Below are 26,168 nucleotides of genomic sequence, written 5' to 3' on the forward strand. Positions count from 1 at the left end.
CTGTGCACTGTCTCTTTTATAAAGCAAGCTCATCAAAAGGTCTAAAAGTCCCCAAAAAGTCAAATCCAAGTCACTCAATAAAAAACGTGACACTGGCTGTAGTCCTATTGGCTTAGCGACGGAACTGAGGATGTTTTGAGGATCGCTGCTCTACTGCGTCCACAAGCAGCTATTCAATCTCCTCCTCGGAGCAACTTCCTGTTAAACAGGACAAAACACGGACAGGAACCTGACTTCAGAAGGGGAACCCTGTCTTCCTGTGGTCATAAAACCACACTTAGTCTCTCTGTTAGACACACACACACACGTTTGTCTTGCTATACATATGAGGACGTTCATAGGTTTCTACTGACTTTTGTGTTACTGAAGCTAAATAGTACTACACCTAAACCTGAAACTAACCCTAACCCTAACCTCAGTGTCCAAAAGGCAATTTTTCTGCTCTTTAAGTTTTCAAATAGAACAAATAATTGTGGTGAAAGCAACGCAAAAAATTTCATATTATCCCATCATAGTGAGGACATGGGGTCCTCACAAGTATAGCACTACAAGAACAGACACACACACAGATGGAAAAACTGTTAAGTGGGTGGTGTAAAAGAAGACAGGGTAATTAGGAGAACTCAAAATAAGCTGGAAAACACCACCTAAAGCTGTTTAAGATAAGATCTCATCCTCACACACACACACACACACACACACAAACACACACATTCCACTACCACCACACCCAGACACACACACACAGTGTACACACAGGCAGCACAATAATGGTTGTAATGCTGATCACAATTATTTATCACAATCGTTCAACCATTTAGGAAAAAGATTGCTCTACTGTATTTCATAATGTACTAAATTCCAGTGATTTCTAAAAATGTCTTCGTAATGAAATGGTTCAGTGTAAACAAAGCCACACGTCCAGAGTTTTTAATGGCTCAAAAAGCTTCGTCACCGAAAGGTAATAGAGTTGGTCAGAATGGTTATGACTCCTTTGCCTGAGACTGCTCTAAGTTAGCTGACTAAGTAGACTAAATAGACTAAGTAGACACTGCCAAGCTAACCATCTCATTGATTAGGTCTTCAGGAGCTGAACTGAAGACCTAACAATTTAGGTTATGTTCACATTCCCAGGCAGTCGTCGTACAAATCAGATGTGTCTCCTGTGACTCAGATCTGGTGTTTTCAGGGCCTGAGCCACTTTCATATGTGGTCCTAGATGCGACCTTAATGTGACACTCAGATCGGAATTCATGTCATTCAGCGTTACCATGGTAACAGCGCCAAACAGACGTCAAAGCCTGTAAACGGTGGAAAAGCAGCTCGTCTCACCTTTTTCTCCTTCGTCTGGCTCTAATAATGAAGCTGAGAGCTGATCAGAGTTAATGATCTTCTCAGCGAAGCTCGTTCTGCTCGTTAGTTTGTGCTGATGATGCAGTGATTCAGTCACGTGACGTCACTGAGTAGGAGGAGCTCATGAGGGTCAGTTCAGGAGCCGGTTCATCACTTTAATGACCGATTTGAGTCACTGACCTAAACCGGTGTGAAGCATCGAGTCAGAAGATCTGATTTGAGCAACGAGGCTCGTAATGTGAACGTAGCCTTAGATTTGGTAGAAGAACCTACATAATGAGGAATCAACCAATTATGTTTTGATTTCCAGTGGTGGACAGTAACTGAGTAACTGAGTAAATGTAATTAGTTTCTGTACTTTAGTATTTTTGGTGTATCTGTACTGAAGTTTCTCCGTTTTGCCAACTCTGTTTGTCTTTACTGAAGGAGTCCCTGCACAGATGTCTCAAGCCTTGCTGCTCCAATACTTTCATATACAGAGACTGTATTTCTTTATTTGAGGAGGCCAAAATGAGTGACCTTGATCATAAAACAATGAATGGCTGCTTTTCATCGCATCTCGGAGTGAAATGTCCTTGCTGCCCTGCTCTTACACTCTCTGTCCACTTTCATACACCCATGCCACTGTCCGCAAACACATGAGGCATTTCACTAACCAGGGCCAGCGCAAGAGAGCGAGGGAGAGGGAGACCCGCAGGGTTGCCAGATCAAAGCTCATTCCTCTTAATGGATGAACTTGAATGCTCAGCATGACACAAACGCTGTGACTGAGCTATTGTTGATCATGCTTTTGAAGCCAGAACTGAGGGTTTTCAGGCGGTCAGCGCTTCTTAAATTGTCTTCGTCTTAATGTTTACAAAAGCCCACAAGTACGCAAAAGCAGAATATTTGACTAGTACATTTTGTTGGTGTTTTTAGCTCGGAAAACACAGTAGACAGGTTTTAGTTCTCATTAAAAAATAGCGCAAACTGTGGGAAACAAAGCGGGACATCTTTTTTTTTCAAAGAAATTCCTCCAGAAGCTTCAGCCATGTCGCTGTAGAGCATGGCCACACTGCTGGGCTTTCAGCGAAAGGAGGCCAGACAGAAAACAACCAGTGAATCATCAGTTCAGCTCTGGAGATGCCATAGTCTGCCTAAATGTCACACACATTAATACCACACTCAGCGAGTCGACCCCTCACAAAAGCGCCCAACACAAAAGGCGGACGGGCGGAGGATGTCCCCCCCGCTGACTCACACACTTAACTGCTGTCCACAGACACGCAAACACACACACACAGTCGCTTTATCCCCGATTAACCCCTTAAACTCTAAGGCACCTGTGTGGCCACAGGAGAGCACAATATTACAGCCTCCGTTCTTCCAGGAGAAGTTCGGTCCTAGAAGTTGGTGGCATCTTCTGTCGCTCAAACATTCAATGTCGTTGAGCTCTGAACTTTCAGGAGGCCAAACATTTCCTTTTCTCTGTGAGGCTTCTGGACAGCTGCACATGCTTTCAGAACGGTGGTCTTCTCCCAGTGGAAGGATGGACAGAAACACCTGTGGACGTTTTCGGATCTGAAGCAGCTTGATTTTCTCCTTCCTCTCAGAGACCAGAGCTTTCCGTGCTGCTTATCTGATGGGGGCAGTTTTAGTTTCTGCCAGGTCTTATGTGGTCGTTAGGAGGCCCGTTTTATCCACACGTATCTCACGTATTTCATATAATTTTAAGCTCCAGTTATTTTCCGTAGATTTCTTTTCACCTTCCTTATGCAAGTGCCGTTGTTGGATCAAAACCTCGTACCTCCAAAATAAGAACTTAAAAACGTTCTCCACTTTTAATGAAAGTCTGTGAACCCTGAATTTTTTCCCAGTCATTTTGGGTCATTTCTGTTGGTCCATTCATCATGGAGCGTACACACACTATATAGGACCATGGGTGTTTTCGAACTGGAGATATGAGGCTTGCGACCTGTCCAGGGTGTATCCTGCCTTCCGCCCGAAGACTGCTGGGATAGGCTCCAGCACCCCCCCGCGACCCTGACGGAGAAGCGGCTTAGAAAATGGATGGATGGATGGATATGAGGCTTTGCTCCGACAACAGCGATCTGCTGAAAGTTGAATGAAATACATGACTTTTTTCACGGCACTGTATCGGTTTTGTAGTAGTTACTGGATATTATCAGAATCAGCTGAACAATAAGCCTCAGAATTCAGTAGATATCACTACCAGCCAGCATTCAAAAAACCAGACATCTCCTCACACGCTGAGGGTTTAATCGATCTCGATAGACCTGCGTCTGTGGTTACTGACACTGTATGATATACTGTTCCCTATAAAAACCAACCAAATTATGATTCACAGCTAGAACAGTGGTAGCAGCATAAAAGTGCTTCATAATGTCTGAAACCACACAGGCAAGTCTCCATGTGCTGCGGTAGAGCCACATAAGCCTCGTAGCTCCAGTGCGAACTTTAAAGAAAGCACTTCAGGCAACAAAGACGTCTTGGCTGATGGACTACATGAGGGGTATGGGAAAATCTGTGTGATAGTTCATCAAACTATCTCTTTAATTCCATCCCATAGTGTCCGACACAAAAGCCGGACAGGCGGAGGATGCCCCCCCCCCCTTACTCACACAAACTGGCTTCCACTGACACAAACACACACTCACACACAGTAGCAATGCCGGACTTAAGAGCTGCTCAGCGTGGGGGGCTGCTGAGGAGCTTTGGTGAGGAACAGAGGGGCTTTTCTTCTTCCACTCTTCTGTCTCGCCTCTCTTCTCTTAGGTCCATTGTGAAGGGCCTCGACTCGGCCCGCTAAACGCCATAAATTAGCCACCGCCTCGCTGCTCCGCTAGGAGACGTGCAGTCGAACATTTGTGAAATGTGGTGTGTAATTTTCACGAGGGCCTGCAGAAACAGGAGGGAGTGAGCAGTAAAAAGAGGGAAAGGGCTATTCCCATGCAGAGGAAAGTTGCTCCCAGTCACCTCTGGGAATCTATAAATGGGCCTCGGCTGACGTAAAAGGGGGAATTCTTGAATGTCATAATGCTGCATTTGGAACATGCCGTTCTTCTCCATTTCATTTCTGTCTTTATTGTCTCAAAGGGAGAAAGTTGCTTTGTAGCCATGGTTACCTGCACATACTGTATATCACATCGTATAAGATGCCAGACCAGTCATCTTTAGGTTATCACAGTTATTGCAGAGAAGAAGTTTGATATTATAGGAGCTTCTTCTCATTTCTGAGTGAAACAAACATGAAATTCTCTCATGAAATTCTAATAAAGTCCAAAGTACAAACAGTATAACTCCTGGTATACATTCTGTATTTACACTAAAGTTTGTTGTACATACTATAGTACAGAGTACTGTAAGTACGTAGTAAGTACATAGTACTTACAGAGCAATTACATATAGTAGGCTATTATTGCAAAACAAAAGTAATCATTTTAAACCACTAAGTTCAGAAGCACAGAACAATGAAAGTAATAACTGAAGATATATGCATTTTATATAATAAAAAGAGAAAAATAAAAACGGACATATTAAGTAATGTTATACTACGACACTAATAGCAATGTATTAGCATTAATTAGCACTAATAATAATGTTATACTGCATTACATCTGTATCAATATTGAGAGGAACCAATTATTAATAAATAACAGTGTTTTGATGTGTTATGAAAACATGCAAACATGTGAGACTCATTAGAAGCTCCAGTGCAACACACACACACACACACATCAGCTCAGCACACACACACACACACACACACACACACACACACACACACACACTCCACCTTTTCCTTTTTACTCCTCCTCCTGAACTCTCCCCTCCTGCAGCAGAACAAAGGATGAGTGGAATGTTTCGTGTAGGAATCAGACTCAGAGCTCCCGTCAGATTCACTGTAATCAGACCAAAGTGCGCCCCCCTCCACCACCACATACCCTCTCCACCTCTTTTAATCACTCTCTCACATCCTGGTGTGTGTGAGCCGAGCTGATGTGTGTGAGCTGAGCTGGTGTGTGTGAGCTGAGCTGGTGTGTGTGTGAGCTGAGCTGGTGTGTGTGTGAGCTGAGCTGGTGTGTGTGTGAGCCGAGCTGATGTGTGTGAGCTGAGCTGGTGTGTGTGTGAACTGAGCTGATGTGTGTGAGCTGAGCTGGTGTGTGTGAGCTGAGCTGGTGTGTGTGAGCCGAGCTGATGTGTGTGTGAGCTGAGCTGATGTGTGTGAGCTGAGCTGGTGTGTGTGTGTGTGTGTGTGTGTGTGTGTGTGTGTGTGTGTGTGTGTGTGTGTGTGCTGAGCTGGTGTGTGTGCGTGTGTGTGTGTGTGTGTGTGTGTGTGTGTGTGCTGAGCTGGTGTGTGTGCGTGTGTGTGTGTGTGTGTGTGTGTGTGTGTGTGTGCTGAGCTGGTGTGTGTGTGCTGACTGTGCTCCGTGTCTCTGTTCCTCTCCTGCAGTCTCAGCCCAGAGGAATGTTGTAGACACCTGCTGTTTGTTTTACCAGGTGGCTCAGCGTCTGCCCCGTCACCCTCCTCATCTCCATCACCTCTGTTTTTCTGCATTCGTGTGTGAACGTGGGGTCAGGGCTCTGACCCAGCAATGCTGGACAAATGACTGTAGCAGTAGGCAGACAGTTTTAACACTGAAGTCCTGGCTTAGTCAAACTGAGACGGAACAAACTTGGATTTGTGAAGTCGGTGTAAAACACTAAGGCCTCAGGTGTGAAAGTGAAATGCTTCAGAATCAAAAATGAAAGAACATAACACACTTCTTAACCCTTGAGTGGTGTTCAGGTCCGTGGGACCCGTTTTGAATGTTTACCAAAAGAATAAATGATGTGGTTTATTATTATTTCAGCCTCAGATTCTCAGTCTTTGCTCATTTTCAGTGAAGAACATATAAAATAACCCGTTTTCAGGGTCTTCACTCTGTTCACCCCCCACACATTTATATTACACATGTGATGCTGGGCTGAACTCATGGGGAGTAAAAGTGAGGAGGTGCTGTGTCCTTCACTCGGTTCTCCTCCTACATGGCCTGCTGTTAGTGTGTGTGTGTGGTTGGACAACATGGACAGGCTGCTGACTGGCTACAGCTGCTAAAGTAGAACCCTACGCTGGCCACTTGTGACATTTTAAAAATCTGCTATTTTTATATAAATTGTTATGGCTGCGTTGATTTTAAAGACAATCATGTGGTGGGTCTGATTTCACCAGCAATGAGCTAATAATTATTTGCCTAAGGGACGGTTTCTTGAACAGGCATTAAGTCTGGGCTGTATTTTCCTTAGAGACTCTCATTTAAAATCCCATGTAGTGAAATGACTGCGTATCCACAAGCGAAGTGCTAAAGACCAGCTCAAAATAAATTCATTAGTTCACACAACCTGAAAGCGTTTTTAAAGGTAGCAGCTTCACAAGCCAAGACAGATGATGTTAAAATTAATTCTAGGACTTTTAAAAGTCATTCCTGCTGGCAAGTCACCACCCGATACATCCTCGGTATTTGTGTTGGAACAAAAACATTTCTAGGTATATTAACTATTCAAGGTACTCGTGCTTTTGAATACTGGAATGCAGCTTAGTCAAAACAATCTCTGTGCACATTCTGTGCTCACAGGCTTCCTATGGAACATTTTTAATTGTTGAGTGTGCAAAAGCAATAACTCAATAACATGACGTACGAAAAACCACAACGGCAATTCTAACATGCCATTATAAACCAGTAATGACTGAACTGGCACATTTCTCATTTATTTTCTCAGGGCTGTCACCAGTTCAGTGATTTTTGGGACAAATTAAACAAAAAGCCTAAATGAAAGAGCAGAGAATAGAATAGAATAGAATGCCTTTATTGTCACTATACACAGTACAATGAGATTAAAAAGTATAGACCATAACATCATGACCACCTCCTCGTTTCTACGCTCACTGTCCACTTTATCAGCTCCACTGACCGTATAGCTGCACTCTGTAGTTCTACAGTTACAGACTGTAGTCCATCTGTTTCTCTGATACTCTGTTACCCTGTTCTTCAGGGGTCAGGACCCCCATGGACCCTCACAGAGCAGGTAGTATTTGGGTGGTGGGTCATTCTCAGCACTGCAGTAACACTGGTGTGTTAGTGTGTGTTGTGCTGGTCTGAGTGAGCCTACAGTACGTGGCTGAAGTGCCCTTGAGCAAGACACCTAACCCCCAATTGCTCCCCGTGTGCCGTGGATAGGGCTGCCCACCGCTCCGGGCAGGTGCGCTCACTGCCCCTAAGTGTGTGTGTGTTCACTAGTGTGTATGTGGTGTTTCACTTCACGGATGGGTTAAAATGCAGAGGTGAAATTTCCCCGTTGTGGGACCAACACAGGAACTTATTTTATTATTATTTATTCTAAAACGGTTTTCGTTGGTGTAAAGTTCACCCAAACAAGCATTCGCTTAATATATTCTTTAATATATCAACACATTAACGTGTTGCCTTTTACTGGAGTTATGTGAAAATACCACAATAGATAGGAGAGAATGGCTCACCATGGTGACTTTTCGAGATGGTGCTGCACGTTTAATGCGGCCTCAGCAGTTACCGCTGTAAAGTTCTATAAATCTAGTTAATGGTGTACAGAGTAAGAATAGAGCGCATAGTGTCTGAATCGAGCTACACAGCGAGTGAAAATTCTGGCATGTTCCACTTTTGGAGCTTGGAGTTGTGCCCTGTTTCTCCCTGTACTCCTTTTCCATCGAAGAGAATCCACAAAAAGAGCTGCTATGAGCTCTGTGTTGGCCCAGGGTCAACTGTACACACTTATAACCAGCAGCTCACAAAGAGCTCAGTGTGAAATGGACACAAATGTCCGAGAGGAAATGCATTGCGACCAGTTCGAGCTGACAGGTCAGCCTCTCCTTCACACAGGGAGCACATTCCCACGTAACAATGTGGGAAGGGTTTCCAAGGCCAGCACAGGCTGGTCCAGCTCAATTTGAGGGCAATTATCAAGTCTGTAAAGAGTAAAAGTATAACTTGTAATCCTCTGCTGCCTCTGTCCACTTCACTCCTGACTCACAACCACCAAATGATTCACTCCGTGGTCGTGTGATACTCTTTTACTGCTGCGTCAATGCCACGGCCTTATCTGTGTGGCCTGATAAGCCTGTGTAAAGCAAACAGTGTCCATGCCACGCCTAGATACCCGCAGGCAGGAGCACAACTGGAAATAATGTTTTTTTAGTGCCAGGTTTAGATCATCCTGTTTACAGACTGCTGGGGGTTAACAGGTTGGTGACAGGTCTATGGCTCACACTCAATCATGCATAAAACCATTTGTCATTGACACAGAACAGCTGTGGAGGCCAGGATGAGGCTGGCCTCTCAGCAATATCTCAGTCCAATCTAGAAATATGATCTATGGTCAGGGCTGTTTTGACTACTCAGCTCTTGTTCCATAACTAACAGGGCATTACAGGCAGTTTTGTCTGACAACAGCGACAAACACAATTGTACTACAAGTGATTAGCTCTAATTGGCTGATATGAAGTTCACTGCTGTCTGAATGAAAACCTCATATCTCCTAAATGGTAACTTTACAGCAGGAGGACAAGCATGCTTGATTGGATAGTGTAGTGGTTAACACCTTTGCCTTTCACACTGTAGGCTGGGGTTCAATCCCCACCAGGGCACGCACAATATACCAATAAGGGTCCTTGGGCAAGACTCCTAACCCCGCCTTGGCCTCCCTGTGTAAAATGATCAAATTGTAAAGTTGCTCTGGCAACTTTACAGCAAGATGTAATGTAAGTCAATGGAACCAGAATTTTTTCCAAGCCATTTTGGGCCGTTTCTGACGGTCCATTCTTCATGAAATTTACAAACAATTTAAAAGACAACAGGTATTTTTAAATTCAGTCAAAAACTGAAAAATGACAAGATTGGAGATACAAGGTTTCATTCTGATGGTAGTGATATATTTATTTACTGGATACTTAAATAGAAACACCTGGCTAGTGAATCCACCTTGCTGGCGTAGTCAGAGGGGACGCCTCTGTAGGGCCTTCTAGGCCATTAGAAAAGGCCCAATAATTTCTGGCAACCTAAAAACACGTCTAAATTTAGATCATTTTTATTCAACAGATCTATGCTTGTATTTAAAGCCTGTAAGTGTTACAGTATTACTCATTTCATTGAAAAGATGTAGATGAAAACAAGCAGCGAAATTCTCGGGAAATGAGCCGATTGGGAAGTATTTACTAGGTTAATATGACTAAGCAATTGGTTACAACCTCAAGCACCAAAGCCCATACATGGCAACAAAGTGACAACTAATCAGATTTTTTCCTGTCACACATCCCTCCGACTCCAACTCCCAGAATCCTGAGAGATCACCTGACTCACCTGACCTCTCATGCTCTTCTGAATACTAACTCTGTTCCACGTCCCATGACTTGTTTCGTTTAGTTTGAAGCCCGGGATTTAGGGGTTTAGCTCAGCCAGATTGTGAGGTATTGCTTCTCCTGTAGAGCTGCTGAGCGTCTCTTGACTTTTTGTGTTTGGACTGTTCTTCTGGATTTCTGGTTTTTCCCTTTCGTCTTTGCCCTCTTTTTTGCTGTTTTGAATTTGACCCATGCCTGTTTACTGACCAATGCCTCTTTACTGACCAAACCCTTTCATATTAAAGCCTCATCTTCTGGTTTTTACTGCGAGCGTCTGGCCCTTTCTGTCTCGTTACATTTCCAATGGGCTAATATGTGTGTGTGTCAAGCCTGAAGTAGAATATGTAACATCTTATAGAAGCTTGTCAGTGTTGAATCTAGAACTCCCTTTTTCAAATAGTTTGTCCCACTTTAAACAGCGCAGCACTTTCGCTGTGGTGTCTAAATGTGCCAGAATGTAACTGTACAAGCCTTTGAGGAAATAATAAACCAACTTCAGCCTCATCAGAAATGGAAATGCTCATGGAAATTTCTGTTTGCTTATTTCCAACAAACTACATAAACCTATAGGGACACTAGCAGAAGTCAGTATTGTCACTGAAGTCAATTTTTCCTCATTTTCACATTGATGGCCCAAATTGAAAGCCTGGCTCTAATAGCTACTGTGTAGACAGCTGGAGCTAACATACATCTCAGGTGATCTAATCAAGAACAATCAAGTGTGACTGTTTTCCAATGCATCTTGGATAGGAATGTGATCTAATCACTCACACCACTTTCCAAGGTGCTCAGAGATCCGTTTGCCCTCATTTCATTTGTATTGTGAGAGCTAAAGCATCCAGATGAGTCCCCAACAGCAACAAAGGGCTGAATAATCAACTTCATCCCCACAGCAGAGGCAAAGTAGCAAGAATGCCTGTGAGAAGTTAAATGTGGGGGAGACTGTAGACTTATTAGGGTGGGGAAAAAGCAGGGTGAGAAATTTCTAAACAAATCCAAAGCTTCATGAAGGAGGAGCTCAACGTAGGGGGCTCAAAGTATGGTGTGCTCATCAACACTGTCCAGTAGACAACAAGCCCCGTAGGGTCTGGCTGCAGACTTGCACTCCCAGCATATTCGTGACGTCAGAGCCGCTCTGCCACAGCAGCGTTTCTCTCAGTTTTATGAGGAAAAGTGTTCCACTTCACGGATGCGGAGGTGAAATTTCCCCATTGTGGGACTAATAAGGGTCACTTAAACTTAATAATGTCAAGTTTATTCTCAGAAAAAAATAGACAGGCTACAGCTGAAACTCATGAAAGCCAAGCTGAAGACGATTAGAACCAATAGGAATAAAACCTGGTGGTTTTGCTTCCGAATATGAATGAGGATGATGGTTGCTGTTAGAGAGCATTAGGAAACGAACAGCTATATCTGGAATCAGGAAAACACGGGATACTTTTAGCGAGTACTGAAAACCACCAGGATCCAATAGATATTTCAATGTGTTCTATGAATTAAATGGAATTCTCCAGCCATGTGATGGACAAAAAAATAGATTAAGTGATGATGTCGCTAAGCAGAAGTAGCCAAAGGTTACCGTGCCGTTGGCGTTGACATAGCAATCCATGTGATCTAAACATTTTAACAGTTCATAGACGTACACAACCGAGGATTCGCGGCACATTTTTGTTTCATAAGAAATGCAGAAAGAGCCTGGATTAGTAAACGACTGCAGCGCCCTTCCTCCAGACACAAAATACGGTCATGAGTGGTCATTTGAGACGCATTTAAGGTCAGATTTGAACAGCTTTGCTTCTTTCTGTCCACTTATGATCAGATCACTTGAGATGAACATCAATAACCGTCTGAATAGTGCCTGTAGCCCCTCTGCTGTGATGTACAATATGTATCAGCCATCTTCTAGCCCTTCTAGTGGTCAGTTTCTAACCACAGAACTACCTTTGGCTGGATATCACTACATCACTATGAACTAGCAGTGGCCCTGCTGTGCCTGATACACTCTACTCTGGTGTCACTGCTGTGTTGAGAATCATCCAACACCCTATTAATAATAATGTCATGGTCAACAGAGGTCCTGGCCAGAAACTGGGGTCAACACTCTTATCTGCAATGGGTTGGTGTAGCTGCAGGTTTTCATTCTAGCCAAACATAACCTCCTGTCTCTATTCAGCTGTTTGAAGACTGAGGCCAACAGGTTAAAGCAAGTGATATGAGTTGTGCTCCTGCTTGATTGGGATGAAAACCTGCCCCCACACTGGGCCTCCGAGGATAAGATTGGTGACACCTGATGTAGAGGCTGATTAATTGTGCAAGAGACTGGCTGTAGTCTGGAACTGTACTGTAGGTGGACCCAAAAAGTGGCCATTGAGCGAAGGTACAAGGTACACTATATTTCCAAAAGCATTCACTCCCCCATCCAAATCATTGAATTCAGGTGTTCCAGTCACTTCCGTGGCCACAGGTGTGTAAAGCTGAGCCCCTCGGCCTGCAGACTGCTTCTACAGACATTAGTGAAAGAATGGGTCGCTCTCAGGAGCTCAGTGAATTCCAGTGTGGTACCGTGATCGGACGCCACCACAAAGTGGTCGGCCACGTAAAATGGCAGAGCAGGTCAGCGGATGCTGAAGGGCGTAGTGCGCAGAGGTCACCGACTTTCTGCAGAGTCAATCACTACAGACCTCCAAACTTCATGTGGCCTTCAGATCAGCTCAAGAACAGTGTAGAGAGCTTCATGGAATGGGTTTCCATGGCCGAGCAGCTGCATCACCAAGCACAATGCAAAGCGTGGAATGCAGTGGTGTAAAGCGCCGCCACTGGACACTAGAGCAGTGGAGACGTGTTCTCTGGAGTGACCAATCACGCTTCTCCGTCTGGAAATCCGATGGATGACTCTGGGTTTGGCGGTTGCCAGGAGACGGTACTTGTCTGACTTCACTATGCCGAGTGTAAAGTTTGGTGGAGGGGGGATCATGGTGTGGGGTTGTTTTTCAGGAGTTGGGCTCGGCCCCTTAGTTCCAGTGAAAGGAGCTCTTAAAGCTTCAGCACCAAGAGATTTTGGACAATTTCACGCTCCCAACTTTGTGGGAACAGTTTGGGGACGGCCCCTTCCTGTTCCAACATGACTGCACTCCAGTGCCCAAAGCAGGACCATAAAGACACGGATGAGCCAGTTTGGTATGCAAGAACTTGACTGGCCTGCACAGAGTCCTGACCTCAACCCCATAGAACACCTTTGGGATGTATTAGAGTGGAGACTGTGAGCCAGGCCTTCCCGTCCAACATCAGTGTCTGACCTCACAAATGCTCTTCTGGAAGAACGGTCAGAAATTCCCATAAACACTCCTAACCCTTGTGGAAAGCCTTCCCAGAAGAGCTGACGCTGTTATAGCTGCAAAGGGTGGGCAACATCATATTAAACCCTATGGATTAAGAATGGGATGTCACTCAATTTCATATGCGTGTGAAGCCAGACGAGCGAATGCTTCTGGAAATATAGTGTAGGTATTTGTAATAAAGCCGTCAGATGGCTGTTTATTCAAATTTGAATTACCTCCAACACTAAAATGACTATGATATAAAAAACACTGTAATATATCATAGGGTACATGGCCATTTCGCACTATGTGACATTTAGACTAGACTAAAGAGGCCACACCTGTGCTACTTCCCCTCACCTGCCTGAGTCAGAACTAACGCTGATGCAATCTAACATTCAAATCTAACTGCCTCACTTCCTCGGCCACTAATATCTGTTGTCACACTACACAATGTCTCACCTGCCTTTTTGACCTCTGCGTGTTTATCACGTATCATAAACAGCCCATTTTCACTCCTGACCACTTTCACACACTCATCAGCACGTAGTTATAGTTATTTTGTACGTCTGTGTGTGAGGAGCAGAGTCTCATGGTCACATGATGCATCATGTTGGATTGTGAAACCAGCCACACTCATCAGATCAGCGGATACACGATAAACATCAGACTAGTTTTAACTGGCATACGAGTCCCTGACACCCATATCTGCTTCATCGCATTCCAGCTACTCCCACCGTCGCCTCTGAGCCGCTGTGTCTGGAACCCCACAGCTTCACATGAGCAACATGAATGGGTTGAGCTTTTAGAGGAGCAACAAAGCAATTACTAGATTAAGATGAAGTCCCACAGTAGTCCCACATTTAACCCATCTGTTCCGTGAAACACCACATACACACTAGTGAATGCACACCAGAGTGGTGGGCAGCCCTATCCACAGCGCCCAGGGAGCAGTTGGGGGTTAGGTGTCTTGCTCAAGTGCACTTCATGGCTCAGGGGATCGAACCTGGTTCCCCATGACTGCCCACAGTTCGAAGAGGTTTGTGAGCGTAAAGGACCCTTCAAAGATTCAAAGAACCTTCAAATAATGTAAAGGTTCTTAGCGCTTAGAAAAACGTGCCTCAGTGGGCCTTTTGAGTGATGCCGTTAAACGAAGCACTTTCATTAACTCAATAACCAGGTCTGTATGAAAGACTGAGGAGCTGATTTAAAGCCTTAAGGAACATTTAGATGATATAAAGGCTCTGCACCGATGTCTGGGTTCTTTGCATCATGTGGAGGTTCTTAAAACTTTAAAAAGGTCCTTCTTGCATCTCATTTACTAAAAATGGTTCTTTAAACCTTCCATTGAGTCATTTAGGGATCCAGGGATTGTGCAATGCTGTTGAAGAACCATTCTTGATTCTGTAGAATCCTTCTTGAAGTGTGTGAAGAACCCTGCAAAGATTTAAAGAACCTGCATATAATGTAAAGGTTCTAGACTCCTAAAAGGGTGTCACAAACATTTTTTTTGAGCGATGGAAGAGAAGAGCCATTTTTGGTTCCTTAAAGAACCAGGTTTGTGAGATCTGTGAGTGCGAAGAATAACGAAGACTTAAAGAACCTTCACAAGGTGCCACAAAGAGTTCTCTGATTAATACCTTGGAGGATCCAACTTTGTTTCCCTGAAGAACCGTGATTGAAACAAAGATATGTGATGGTGAAAAAAAACATCAAAGCCTTAAGGAACCTTTAAATAATATAAACGTTCTTTACCAACGTAAAGGTTCAATCTTTACATTATGTAGATGTTCTTTGAGATTTAAAAAGACGGTTCTCTAAAGAATCTTCCACTGAAAGGCTCTTTAGGGAAGTAAAGTGAACAGATAATTTACACATGAAAGAAATATCAACAGAATTTTGTAGGTTGTCCATTTACTTGTACAAAATTACAGAGTGATTGAAAAAGATTCTGATTTCAAAATGATTCATTTCACCTGTAAATCATCACAGATCAGTGCAGTGAGCTGTAAACGGTTTAAATGAGCATAAAGTTTATTATGTAGTTCTACAAGGTCTCAGTCTGAACCTCCTCCAGCTGGACGGACGACATCAACACCACAGTCAAACTCATCCCAGACTGGACTGAGCATGTCGGGCGTCGCTGCTCTCACGGCTCTTTCAGTGGGATTTCGGAGATCATCCAGTGCTGTGGAACCAGCGCCGAACGCTCTGAGCTGCTGGAGCTTCACTGCTGATGAAAATCCCGCTGCTCAGTTCTGACGGATTCACTCTGATTGACGTGGAGAACGCAGAACGCTCTGCTCAGGGGTCTCAGCTCCTCTCAGACTGAAGGAGCCGGTCAGAAACTCAATGCCCCCCTCTTACAGTTGGAGTGTGATTGGTTCCACGGCGCCTCACGGCTGTAAAAATATGGGGCTTTGAAATCTTTTTGAATCAACCTGTATATTGATGTAAGAAGAAAACCTTGTATCATTAAAAATGCTTTACTTTTAATGTAAGTCCGTGGAATCGGTCATTTTTGGTCATTTCTTTTTGGCCCATTCATCATGAAATTTACACAGAGTGTAAAGGACAACAGGCATTTCCACAATAGATCAAAAACTGACAAACGACAAAAATAGAGATATGAGTGTCGTTTTCTTCCGACCACAGTGAGATTTTATTCATATGGAAATTCGCACATTCCAATCGAGTAAATTCCCTGCATCAGGTGTTTTTCAAAAGCTTTTTTTTTTATTTTGTTTAGGCTTTTCGTATTTGTACGCTGTTTGAAAATGTTAAGTGTCCTATACATTGTACGAACATTTCACAAAGACCGGACCGATAGCAATGGTCCAAAATGATTTAACGCACATTAGAGTTTAGACTGCTTTTGTCCTCCTCCTTTAAACTGAACACCTCCGAGATAAAAGATGTTGTTGCTTCAGACAGAACAAAGAAAAGACTTCCAGACTTTCAGACAAAGGACAAGCTTGAGGCAGTAAACTATTCTTTCAAATGCCCAAATCCCACATTCCTCTCTCTGCCCTTCCTGGCTCTCCAAGCAAACACATTCCACCGGGCAGGATAACAGAAAACAGCCCCGGTCACCGCCTCCCCCGAACATGCCCCCGCCCTTCCCACTGTTCTCACAGTCTCATTGCTATTTGCATAACATCTAACTCTGGTTAAGGCAGGACTGAGTAATGGGCCTTAACTTCAGAATCCGATCTTAACCTCCTAACGTCTCCACACAGAGCCATGCATGACCGCTTCTTACGCTTGATCCCTTCACTAATGTCGAGTGTTAACTTACTCCGCAGGTACTGATGTTAGAGAAGGCAGGGATTTCAGAGGGCATGAATGGGCGAGTAAGCGTCTGAGTGTGTAAACGTGCAGGAGGGGTTTCTGCATTGTGAGCCGAGCTTTGTCCGTGCATGTGTGTGTACTCTGGAGCCAGACTAATTGTTCATTTGTTCAACATCACAAGCATCCATATCCTCTTACAGGTGTGGCGCTCGGGGAAATGTCTGTTCGCTGGCCTGAAGGAAAACAACATCGCAGCTTTGATAGTAAAGTCACTTTTATTTGTTCAGCACTTTTTACAACTGCCGTTTTACGGAAACGAACAAGCGGCGGGTAGAAAAACCCCCAAAGAGGACGAGTAAGAAAGTCTTTAAGCCAGTCTGAGAGCAAAACTTGCCTTTTTATACCTTGTTCCTTCACCAGGCTTCAATATAAGACACAATGTGGTTATTTATGCTATTTTATTTTATTCACTACATATAAATGCTTGTCTGATTTGAGCTCCTGCAACCTAAACCAGTTCCCTTGTGTGTAAGTTAACCTGGCCAATAAAGCTTGATTGTGGTTCTGATATTAAGCAGGAGTCAACATCCACTTTTTGGAGTTTCTACGTCACAATGCACCAGCAGGTGGGGAAAATGAATGGTAACTAAACGTGTCATGCTTTTCCTTCCCCTCCAACCACACCCATCTATCTTCAAGTAAAACACGTAGCCAGCCCAGAGACCCTCCCTGCATCCACATCACAGGCGTTTTCACTTTAAGAGCAGGCCGTCCCTGTAGGGGCAGCATTAGATACTGAAATCAGTCTTAAAGACTGTTTGGCTGGGAGGTGGTGTAACGCAAGGACACTGGTAATGCCTATGACCCATTTGCACTGGCTAAGACTTTGCAGTATAAAAGACAAAGTTGGGAGAGGCTACTCACTGTTCACCCTGACCATCTGCTTCGCTGTGAATGGCAGTGTGTCATCAGTACTGTCATTAATTTGGGAATCCACAGCTGGTCAACACCGCTGCACAAAATCAGCCTATTTAATTGTATTTCCCACTCTTTAATGTTCCGGTTTGGACGCTTGAGGTAGGGCAGTACGGCAGGACCAGCATGATTTTAGCCGCAGAGAACGCACATAATCGCTTCTGCAAGCTTCCACGCTTAAGAAACCTCTTTTCCACAGAATATGAGAGCATGTCGATCTTCTGGGACCAAATTAACCTGGAGTTATTTCTCAACGTGGTGCATAAAAGGCTAAAAGGATAAAAGGCGGCGTAATCTTTGCTGACGCGGAAGCTTGCAGTCCAGAAAAATGACTGAAGATGCATTTGGACTGAACTCCCTGAGAAACACCAGTAAACATAACATCAAACCGCCTCTTCATGTAACATTAAGCCTGTTCACTGAATAATGATGTAGATCCCACTTACTAACTATATCACCCCAACCTCTACGTCTTTCTGTTTGATGTTTTAAATGGTTTTCTTGTAGTTTAAGCAAAGAGGGAGAGGAAAAAAGGATCACATCAACATCAACAACACTCTTACATGATCTAAGAAAAGCTCCTTTAGTTTGCATTGTCCTTTATAGGTCCTGGACAGTAAGCCTTAGTATGTAATAAGCCTGGAAAGTTAAAATAGACGAAGTAACATAAAGCAAAATAAGATGAACATAGGTGGTCAGAACAAAACTTCCCAAATGCTACAGGTGAGGTTGTTCTGTTTGGAGTAAGATACGAGGATAAATCCATGAATGACTTCCAGAAGAAAAGAAAGCTTTGATTTTTCAAGCTTTTGATTTTTTGATGATCAATGTGGAATGCTGAATGAAGTAGACATATCATGTACTTGAGTTAAAGTAGATACTCAAGATGAAATATCACTCCAGTAAAAGTAGAAGTGGTTCTGGCTCTGATGTCCTGTTATCATTTTTATAACCAGACTGGCTTCATGAACTCATTTCAGGTGAAAGTCCTCCAGCGTCTCTCTTGGTAAACCAGTCTTTTAATAGAACGTCATTAATTAGTGACGCTGACGTCTATTAAAATGATCAGAAGCACAAAACACTGAAGGTAAACAGTTTCCATCAGGGAGAACCGAGTGGCTCTGAAATCACTTTTTACACACAAGCAAAGTTTCAGTTTCAGATTTATTTACAACTTAGTTCCAAGTTTAAGTTGAATAAAAACTGGCTTTAAACTCAGGATCACAGATGAGCTCCTTTACTATGTTGATCTGTAGGCGTCTGTTCATAAACATAAACCAGCCCAAACTCATTTACTATAAAATGAACTGGTGTTTGTAGAAATTCAGAAAAAAGCCGCGTCAGTCTCGACTGCATATGTGGACATATTTCTATATTGAGCTCTATTTACACAAAGTTAGGTTAGTTCATCATTTATGTTGAACAGACTCTCCCAAAGTTTTACGCTGCTGCGCTGACGTTGAACCGCGTGCTGCACTGGGTCGGTATGACCAACAGGTCAAAACCAGCTCTAAACAAAGTGACCGCTGGGCCCTGATTGGTGCTCTGGCTTTGCGCTTCTTTCGTTTTGACATGTTACGTTTTTATACACACAGAAACCAAAAGGAACGACAGATTTCTCAAAATGTAGGAGGAAAAAGTCGGATATTAGACTCTGAAATGTAGTGGGGTGAAAGGAAAAAGTCGCCCAGAACGGAGAAACTTCAGTACAGATACACCAAAAATACTAAAGTACAGATACTAATTACATTTACTCAGTTACTTAGCGGGTCATTCAGAGTTAGATGGGGCTCTTTTCATTGGAAATGATTTCAGAGTTTCAGGCTGAGTTAAACTCCCTCAAGGTGTGAAGGTTTTGCTTCAGTGGCTTTGAATAATCACCCATTTCATCACACTCCAGTTTCTCAACCAGTGTGTCAGTTTTCCATGTCATGATTTGGCCACTTTTCTTTCTGCTATCATTGCACAATGAAGGAACCTGACAGCTTGAAAGATGCAAATCCCAGGATTATTTGTTTGGCAAGAGAACTGCTTTTCAGCAGAAAGCAGGAAGACAGTGGCTCACAGGTGTAGTTTCACTACGGGATGAGGGAACGACCCCGTTGCCCCCACCGTGCAAACTGCGGTAGACGTTGTGCGGGAAACCGTTAAACAGGGCAGGTCTACACTCGTTTCCCTGCTGTCATAATTCAGAACACAGGGCCACTTTTTCTTTCTTAATACTGATAATGATTATGGCCGACACTTTCACCCAGAGGAAAACTGCATCGCTCAAGCGTTGATCACTCATGGCTCAGAAGACCTAACGCTGATTCTCGTTATGTTTCATATTGAGCATCAGGTGTGTCACAAAAGTTCCTCTTAAAATTCCTGAGGAGAAATAATACTGCGCAAAAAAGAGGCCGGAGTTATTTCTGCCAAAAACTCTTTTTCTTGTTCTTCGTAAAGACGATTGTTCCAATCTGGCTCCTTTGCTCAGGAGAAGAGATGTTTGGGCAGCAGGAGGACTTCAACTAAAACCTCCTTTGTCCTCCCACCTGATCTTGTTGTCCAGGAGAAACTCCAGAGATTTTGCAGAAATCTTTATCATCATTTTTCTTTTCTGTGCACCAAAAAGTCTTATTTATTTTTTTCATGACCACTTCACTCCCTCATGTTTTTGTGACAGTTTAGGGCTGATGTATGTAAATGTGCTTTGTTCTGATTGACTGTAATGTGCCTCGTTCAAAAAACAGTCGAAGCTGAAACACTCCTTATAACTTTGTGAATGGGCGGAGCTAAATTGCTATAAGCTCATCAAAAAACATTATATATATATATATATATATATATATATATATGTAAATTGCTGCTGTCAGAATGAAATCTTCAAAATGGTCACTTTTCAGGAGAAGGAAAAAACCTACTTTAATTTTAATGTAAGTCAAAGGAACCAGAATTTTGTCCAAGCTAATTTGTGGTTGTTGCTTTGGTCCATTCATCACTGAATTTACACACAGTGTAAAGGGTAACTGGCGTTTTCAAACTATGCCAAAAACTGAAAAACGTCAACAATGGAGATATGAGGTTTTGTTTCTACAGCAGTAATATATACAGTACTGTGTGAACGTCTTAGGCAGCCAAGACACATTTTCAAAATCTATTTATTTGTGTAGTTTGTGTTTATTTACTGATATAAAACAAAATTTATAGAATATGAATTAATAATGATTATATATATATATTCTTGTTACTTTTTATTGTTTTAATTTGAATTATCAATACGACTTTATTCTAATGTATATTGTGATAAACTCACTGCTGAGGTAAAGTGTTTAAACATTTGCTTAGATGCTTAAAACCTTCGCACAGTACTGTATATATATATATATATATATATATATATATATACACACAATATGGTCCTTTTTAAAATGAGCTATTTTTAATTACAGCACTTCACTTAAAATAGCTGTCTAAAGGTACTAATGATTCATTCTTTCGCCTCCTCTGATATCCAATCCAGCATATTCTGTTTATATTGGCCTGAAACATTGAAACTGATAAGCCGTCCATAACGTGGGTTTATTGTTAAAAATCCATCTGAAGTAGATCGCACGGCTGTTACGTGGATCATTGGGCTACACTCATTTCCTTACACCCATTATGCTCCAGCTTTCCTGCTCCTTCCATCCCACCTCTGAAACCAAAACTATGCCTTTGTGAAGAGTGTATAGAGAAGTACATACAAACTCACTGAAGACACAAACATTTTCCATACAGAACGTTTCAAACAAGTGGAATCCCAGACACAAAGATGAGCATAGAAGATCTAAACTTCTTCAAACTTCTCTCCTGTTTTCATCAAGACTGTCTCAGCCACACATGGAAAGCGTGGAAGAGAAAGAAAAGAGAAATGGCTCTTTGTTTTAGGGCTTTCCACAATACCCAGGGCATTTTTTTACCTTGATTACAGGGAGGGAAAAAAGGAGAGCGTTGTAAAAACAGTGGAACAGCAGTCTAAATGTATTCCAGTCACTGAAAGCTGTGCAAAACCACAGAAAGACATGGAGCAGTGTGATTGGTTGGGGGAGTGGCTTGAAGGCGGGGCCGTGAAAGCCGGTGTGGGTTATAAAGCCTGAGAATGTCCCTCCTTTCTGCCCTGTGAACTCATCTGGCTGTTCCATTCAGTTTCTCTCTCACTCTTTCACTCACTCGCTTCAGCCACCATGAGCTTCAGACATGCATATTCCGTGCGTTCGTCCACATCCCAGGTGCCCCTGGCCCAGGTGTCCATCCAGCGCACCTCTGTGGCACCTTCTTACCGGGCAGCCAGCATACACGGTGGAGCCGGAGGATCAGGGGCCCGCATCTCCTCAGCCTCCTACTCGGGCCTCCGCAGCTCTGTGGGAGTGCCGGCCTCTTCTGTGTCCAGCTCCTTCCAGGTGACCACCACCGGGGCCACCGGAGAGATCATGGGCAACGAGAAAGTGGCCATGCAGAACCTGAACGACCGTCTGGCCTCCTACTTGGACAAGGTCAGGTCTCTGGAGAAGGCCAACAGCAAGCTGGAGCTGCAGATCCGTGACGCCCTGGAGAAGAGAGGCCCTGACGTCCACGACTACAGCCGCTACCAGACCATCCTTGACGACCTGCGTAAGAAGGTGAGTGGGGAACTATATTACTTATAACTACATAACTTCCATATAACATAACTTTCAAAGCAGTTACATAATACTTGATGGCAAATTTCTGCATTCAGTCCTTAATATGTATAACGGAACAATAAGCCGAGAGTTTAAGGGCCAAAAACAACTAACTATGACTGCATTGGGGTCCATTCTAAAATTCGACCATCCAACAGTAATTTGGTCTTGTTCAATGAGAACAAAGAAGTTCAAGTCTAAATCTTTTACATCTCTGTTCAAAAAGTATGGCATGCTTTTTGGAATATTCTTATATTTCGTTTTTTTTTTTTTCCAACACGTATCAAATCCCGCTCTCTCTCAAAGAAACAGCCCATCTCTGCAGCCCAAAAAACACAAAACATGCAAGAAATGCAGCCCAGGTGGCTTTCACAGCTGATTAGATCAGAATATGACTGCCAAGACAAGAAAAGGTAGAAAAGAAAGAGGGGAGGAGGGCGGGTTCAAAGGGCTACTGTTGGTCTCAGTAGGAGACACAACTCCTGCTACAGGCCTGCATTCCTGAGAATGTGCATTTCCATCCTGTGTTTATTCATCGGCGCACACCCAGACGTTTCTGTAATTTTCTTGGGACGGAAAGTCGGGGGTGGGGGGGGGGGGGGTTGGGTAGCTTATGAGAGACTTGGAAGGAAATGAGTGAGTTAGGGAGTTAGGGAAAATAAGGACTTTAACTACTGGAGTTTATAAGGAGTTTAATTAATGCAAATGCCTCAATGAACTGGGAAAAGTGTTATAACCTTGAACAACAGTTAACACAGTCTTATACAATCTTCCAGAGCAATGTGCAGTATCTTTATCTCTCTTTGACTTAGGGAAGCTGATATAGAGACACACGTTTGACAAAGGCTCTGATAAGTCCATGTTAAGTTCACACCTCTGTTTCCAGGCAGCAGAACTAGCCAAGTCGTATTTAATAGAGCTGTACAGTCACAGTCATATGGTTCTCATTCATCAGGCAGGGCCTGGGTAAAGTGACTGATCACACTTAAATGGGCCTAGAGTTCACATTTGTCATAGGTGTCTCAAGCAAGGACAAGACGTGTCCCGAACATTTTCATGAGGCCACATTATATACTCATTTTTACAGCTGTATGTCAGTATATCCTGTGATAAAGTTGTACTGCATGATTCTTAAATAGACAAACCAGCTCTAATGTTTCATAAAAACATATCATATAATCAATCATTTGGTAATTTGACAATAATTACACTGTGATATAAGTATTATAAATTAAATTGAATTAAAATCACCTTCTATGCTCAAATGTTCAAGGATCTATTTAGGTCAATGTACGTGTGACCTTGCGTGCATAGCTCACACCCTGTTAGCACAAGCAAACCACCATGGCAGCTAACTTTAGCTCACTGGCATTTGCCATCACACCAGGATATGATTGCATGCTGCCTTACAATGTTTTTTGCAAAACGTTAGGTCAGGAAAAAGCTGATGTAGTCTCCCACACTGCCCCCAACACAAGCTTTACTGTTCCCTTCCGCACACCAACCGGTTTTGCCAATGGATTCATTGTTTGTTAATGATTATCCCGTGGACTCTGACACCTGCAGTTCTACAGGTCTTATCTAAGCAAACTAAGCCCACAGGGCAGAAGGGATAACTGCTGCTCCAGCAAACCATCACAGCCAGCAGTTTCAGTTTCCATTGGCACGTTTTATCTTAGCTGTACTGAGCACAGTAACCCCAAAGTAACCAAACTGAACCTTTTAGGTTGCTTAAGAAGGTTGCTTTAAGTTTGACTAATGCTTTTCCACAAGCCTCCAAAGCTTGGCATAGTTTGATAACTTTCTGCCTCCTGACTGGTTGCAGGTCTTTGACGCCACGGTGGATAATGCCCGCCTTGTGCTCCAGATCGACAACGCTCGCCTGGCAGCCGATGACTTCAGGGTGAAGTGAGTACACTCATTTTTGGCTCAGAAACAAATATGCAAGTCATTATAATGAAAGTTTTCTGTAACTTTGGCCTATAGTTCTCCTCATTAGCAACGTACTCAACTGTACCAAAAGCTCAAATGACCCTTATTTTGTCTAAAGGTACGAGTCTGAGCTGTCCATCCGCCAGTCAGTGGAGGCTGACATTGCCGGCCTGAGGAAGGTCATCGATGACACCAACATTGGCCGCATGAACCTGGAGAGTGAGATTGAGGCCCTGAAGGAGGAACTCATCTTCCTCAAGAAGAACCATGACAATGTGAGCCCAAGCCTAGAATCCCCAAATCATACATAAAGCTGGTCCAACCTTCACCTTGGATTCACCTTCTCTTTGTTTTTGTCTTAATAGGAGGTAAATGACTTGCGTAACCAGATCGCCCAGTCAGGAGTGCAGGTGGACGTCGATGCTCCTAAAGGACAGGACCTGTCTCAGATCATGGAGGAGATAAGAGCCAAGTATGAGAAGATGGCCCTGAAGAACCAGGAGGAGCTGAAAGCCTGGCACGAGTCACAGGTATAGTTAAGAAAGAGCTGTCCGTGACATTCATTCTCAAATGTTCTAATCTGTTGATTATTCTTCCGAGCTGTATTTGGGCGGATTTTCAATTTTAGCTTATAATTACGCTGTCCTGTTTCAGATCCAAGAAGTCCAGGTACAAGTCACACAAAACACAGAAGCCCTCCAGGGTGCACGAACAGAAGTCAACGACCTCCGCAGACAGCTTCAGACACTGGAGATTGAGCTGGAATCACAGAAGAGCCTGGTGCGTATCTCTTTGTATTGGTCTCTGCTTCTTCTCTGCTCATTTTACTTTAAAGTTACATCGTTGCACGTGGTCACGGATTGGTTCCATACTTTGTAGCTGACGAATGATGAAGAGGGAAGCTTCTGTAAAAAACATACCTGCTTATAACCAAAAGCCAAACATCCAAATAGCTTCTCAAACCACAGATCACCAGGTCTAGTGTGAAGTGCCCTTGATTCACCAAAACCTCGTTTGAACTTGAAAGTTCTAAAGATCTAAAATTACTACTGACTCAGGGAGTGTTGGGCAGCCATGGGCTGGAGGTTCTTGAGCCTGTGACCGGATGGTCACCGGTTCAATCCCCTGAGCCAACAGGATGTGACTGAAGTGTCCTTGAGCAAGACACCTAACCCCCAATTGCTCCCCGGGCACTGTGGATAGGGCTGCCCACCGCTCCGGGCAAGAGTGCTCACTGCCCCCTAGTGTGTGTGTTCACTAGTGTGTATATGGTGTTCCACTGCATGGATAGCTTAAAAGCGAAGGTGAAATTTCCCGGTTGTGGGACTAATAAGAGTCTCTTAATATTAGTCTTCTACTCCACTCTTCTACTCGTTGTCTTACCCATGGATTCTGTACATTCTTTCACACAGAAAGCATCCCTGGAAGGCACATTGCGGGACACGGAATTGCGCTACAACGGTGAAATCGAGAATCTGAACAGCATCATCCTGCAGTTAGAGGCTGAGCTGATGCAGCTTCGCAACAACATCAAGCAGCAGACACAGGAGTACGAAGTTCTGCTCAACATGAAGATGAAGCTAGAGGCTGAGATCGCCACCTACAGAAGGCTTCTGGACGGCGGAGATTTCAAGTGAGTGTAGTTTAAAATCTCGTGGCGCTTGTAGTTCACCTTATCGTCCAAAATCGTCGTCTCAACGTTTCTCATTCTCAGCTCATAAGAAATCTCCCCCTCTCTCTCTCTCTCTCTCTCTCTCTCTCAGGCTCGAGGACGCCGTCGACGAGCAGAAGAGGGTAAAAGTAATGACCGTCACACAGACCTTGGTGGATGGGAAGGTGGTGTCCTCCAGCACAGAGACCAAGGAGAGGAACCTGTAATCAGTTACCAGCCCCCCCCAACAACACAACACTAACACCTCACAGGCCAATACTGACAACCATCCACAGAGTGGCTGGTGCAGCAAATAAAACAATATTTATTGCATCCAAAGTGTGTCAGAGCTAATAGAAACTTCATCGTACATTTCAGAACTAATTGATGATGGTCAGCAGTACTAAACCAAAGACAGCAGAAGCTAAGACAAAGTTAAGACCACAGAATCCATGTTGTACCATTACTCTGAAGTCAAGCTGATTGGAACAGTTTGCCTGTTGTGTTGTATCCATTCTGGTCACTTTCAATAAACCTCAACAATGTCAACAATA

General features: G+C 43.5%; 1 protein-coding gene across 1 annotated transcript; it reads left to right on the forward strand.

The window, feature by feature from the left end:
• The first annotated feature begins 21,473 nt into the window (after positions 1–21,473).
• On the forward strand, positions 21,474–26,168 carry krt18a.1 (keratin 18a, tandem duplicate 1). Its single transcript, XM_017683522.2, has 7 exons — positions 21,474–21,989; positions 23,857–23,939; positions 24,082–24,238; positions 24,329–24,493; positions 24,618–24,743; positions 25,376–25,596; positions 25,727–26,168. The coding sequence occupies exons 1-7, from the start codon at positions 21,555–21,557 to the stop codon at positions 25,839–25,841; spliced, it is 1,302 nt and encodes a 433-aa protein (XP_017539011.1). The 5' UTR covers positions 21,474–21,554; the 3' UTR covers positions 25,842–26,168.

Source organism: Pygocentrus nattereri, chromosome 9 (assembly GCF_015220715.1).
Source record: "Pygocentrus nattereri isolate fPygNat1 chromosome 9, fPygNat1.pri, whole genome shotgun sequence".
Lineage (NCBI taxonomy): Eukaryota > Metazoa > Chordata > Actinopteri > Characiformes > Serrasalmidae > Pygocentrus > Pygocentrus nattereri.

Excerpts from the sequence above, each read along its gene's own strand:
- krt18a.1 (XM_017683522.2), top strand. The coding sequence starts at position 21,555 with ATGAGCTTCAGACATGCATATTCCGTGCGTTCGTCCACATCCCAGGTG. Across the intron at positions 24,494-24,617 it reads AAGCCTGGCACGAGTCACAG|ATCCAAGAAGTCCAGGTACA; the intron begins GTATAGTTAAGA and ends GTCCTGTTTCAG. Across the intron at positions 24,744-25,375 it reads TGGAATCACAGAAGAGCCTG|AAAGCATCCCTGGAAGGCAC; the intron begins GTGCGTATCTCT and ends TCTTTCACACAG.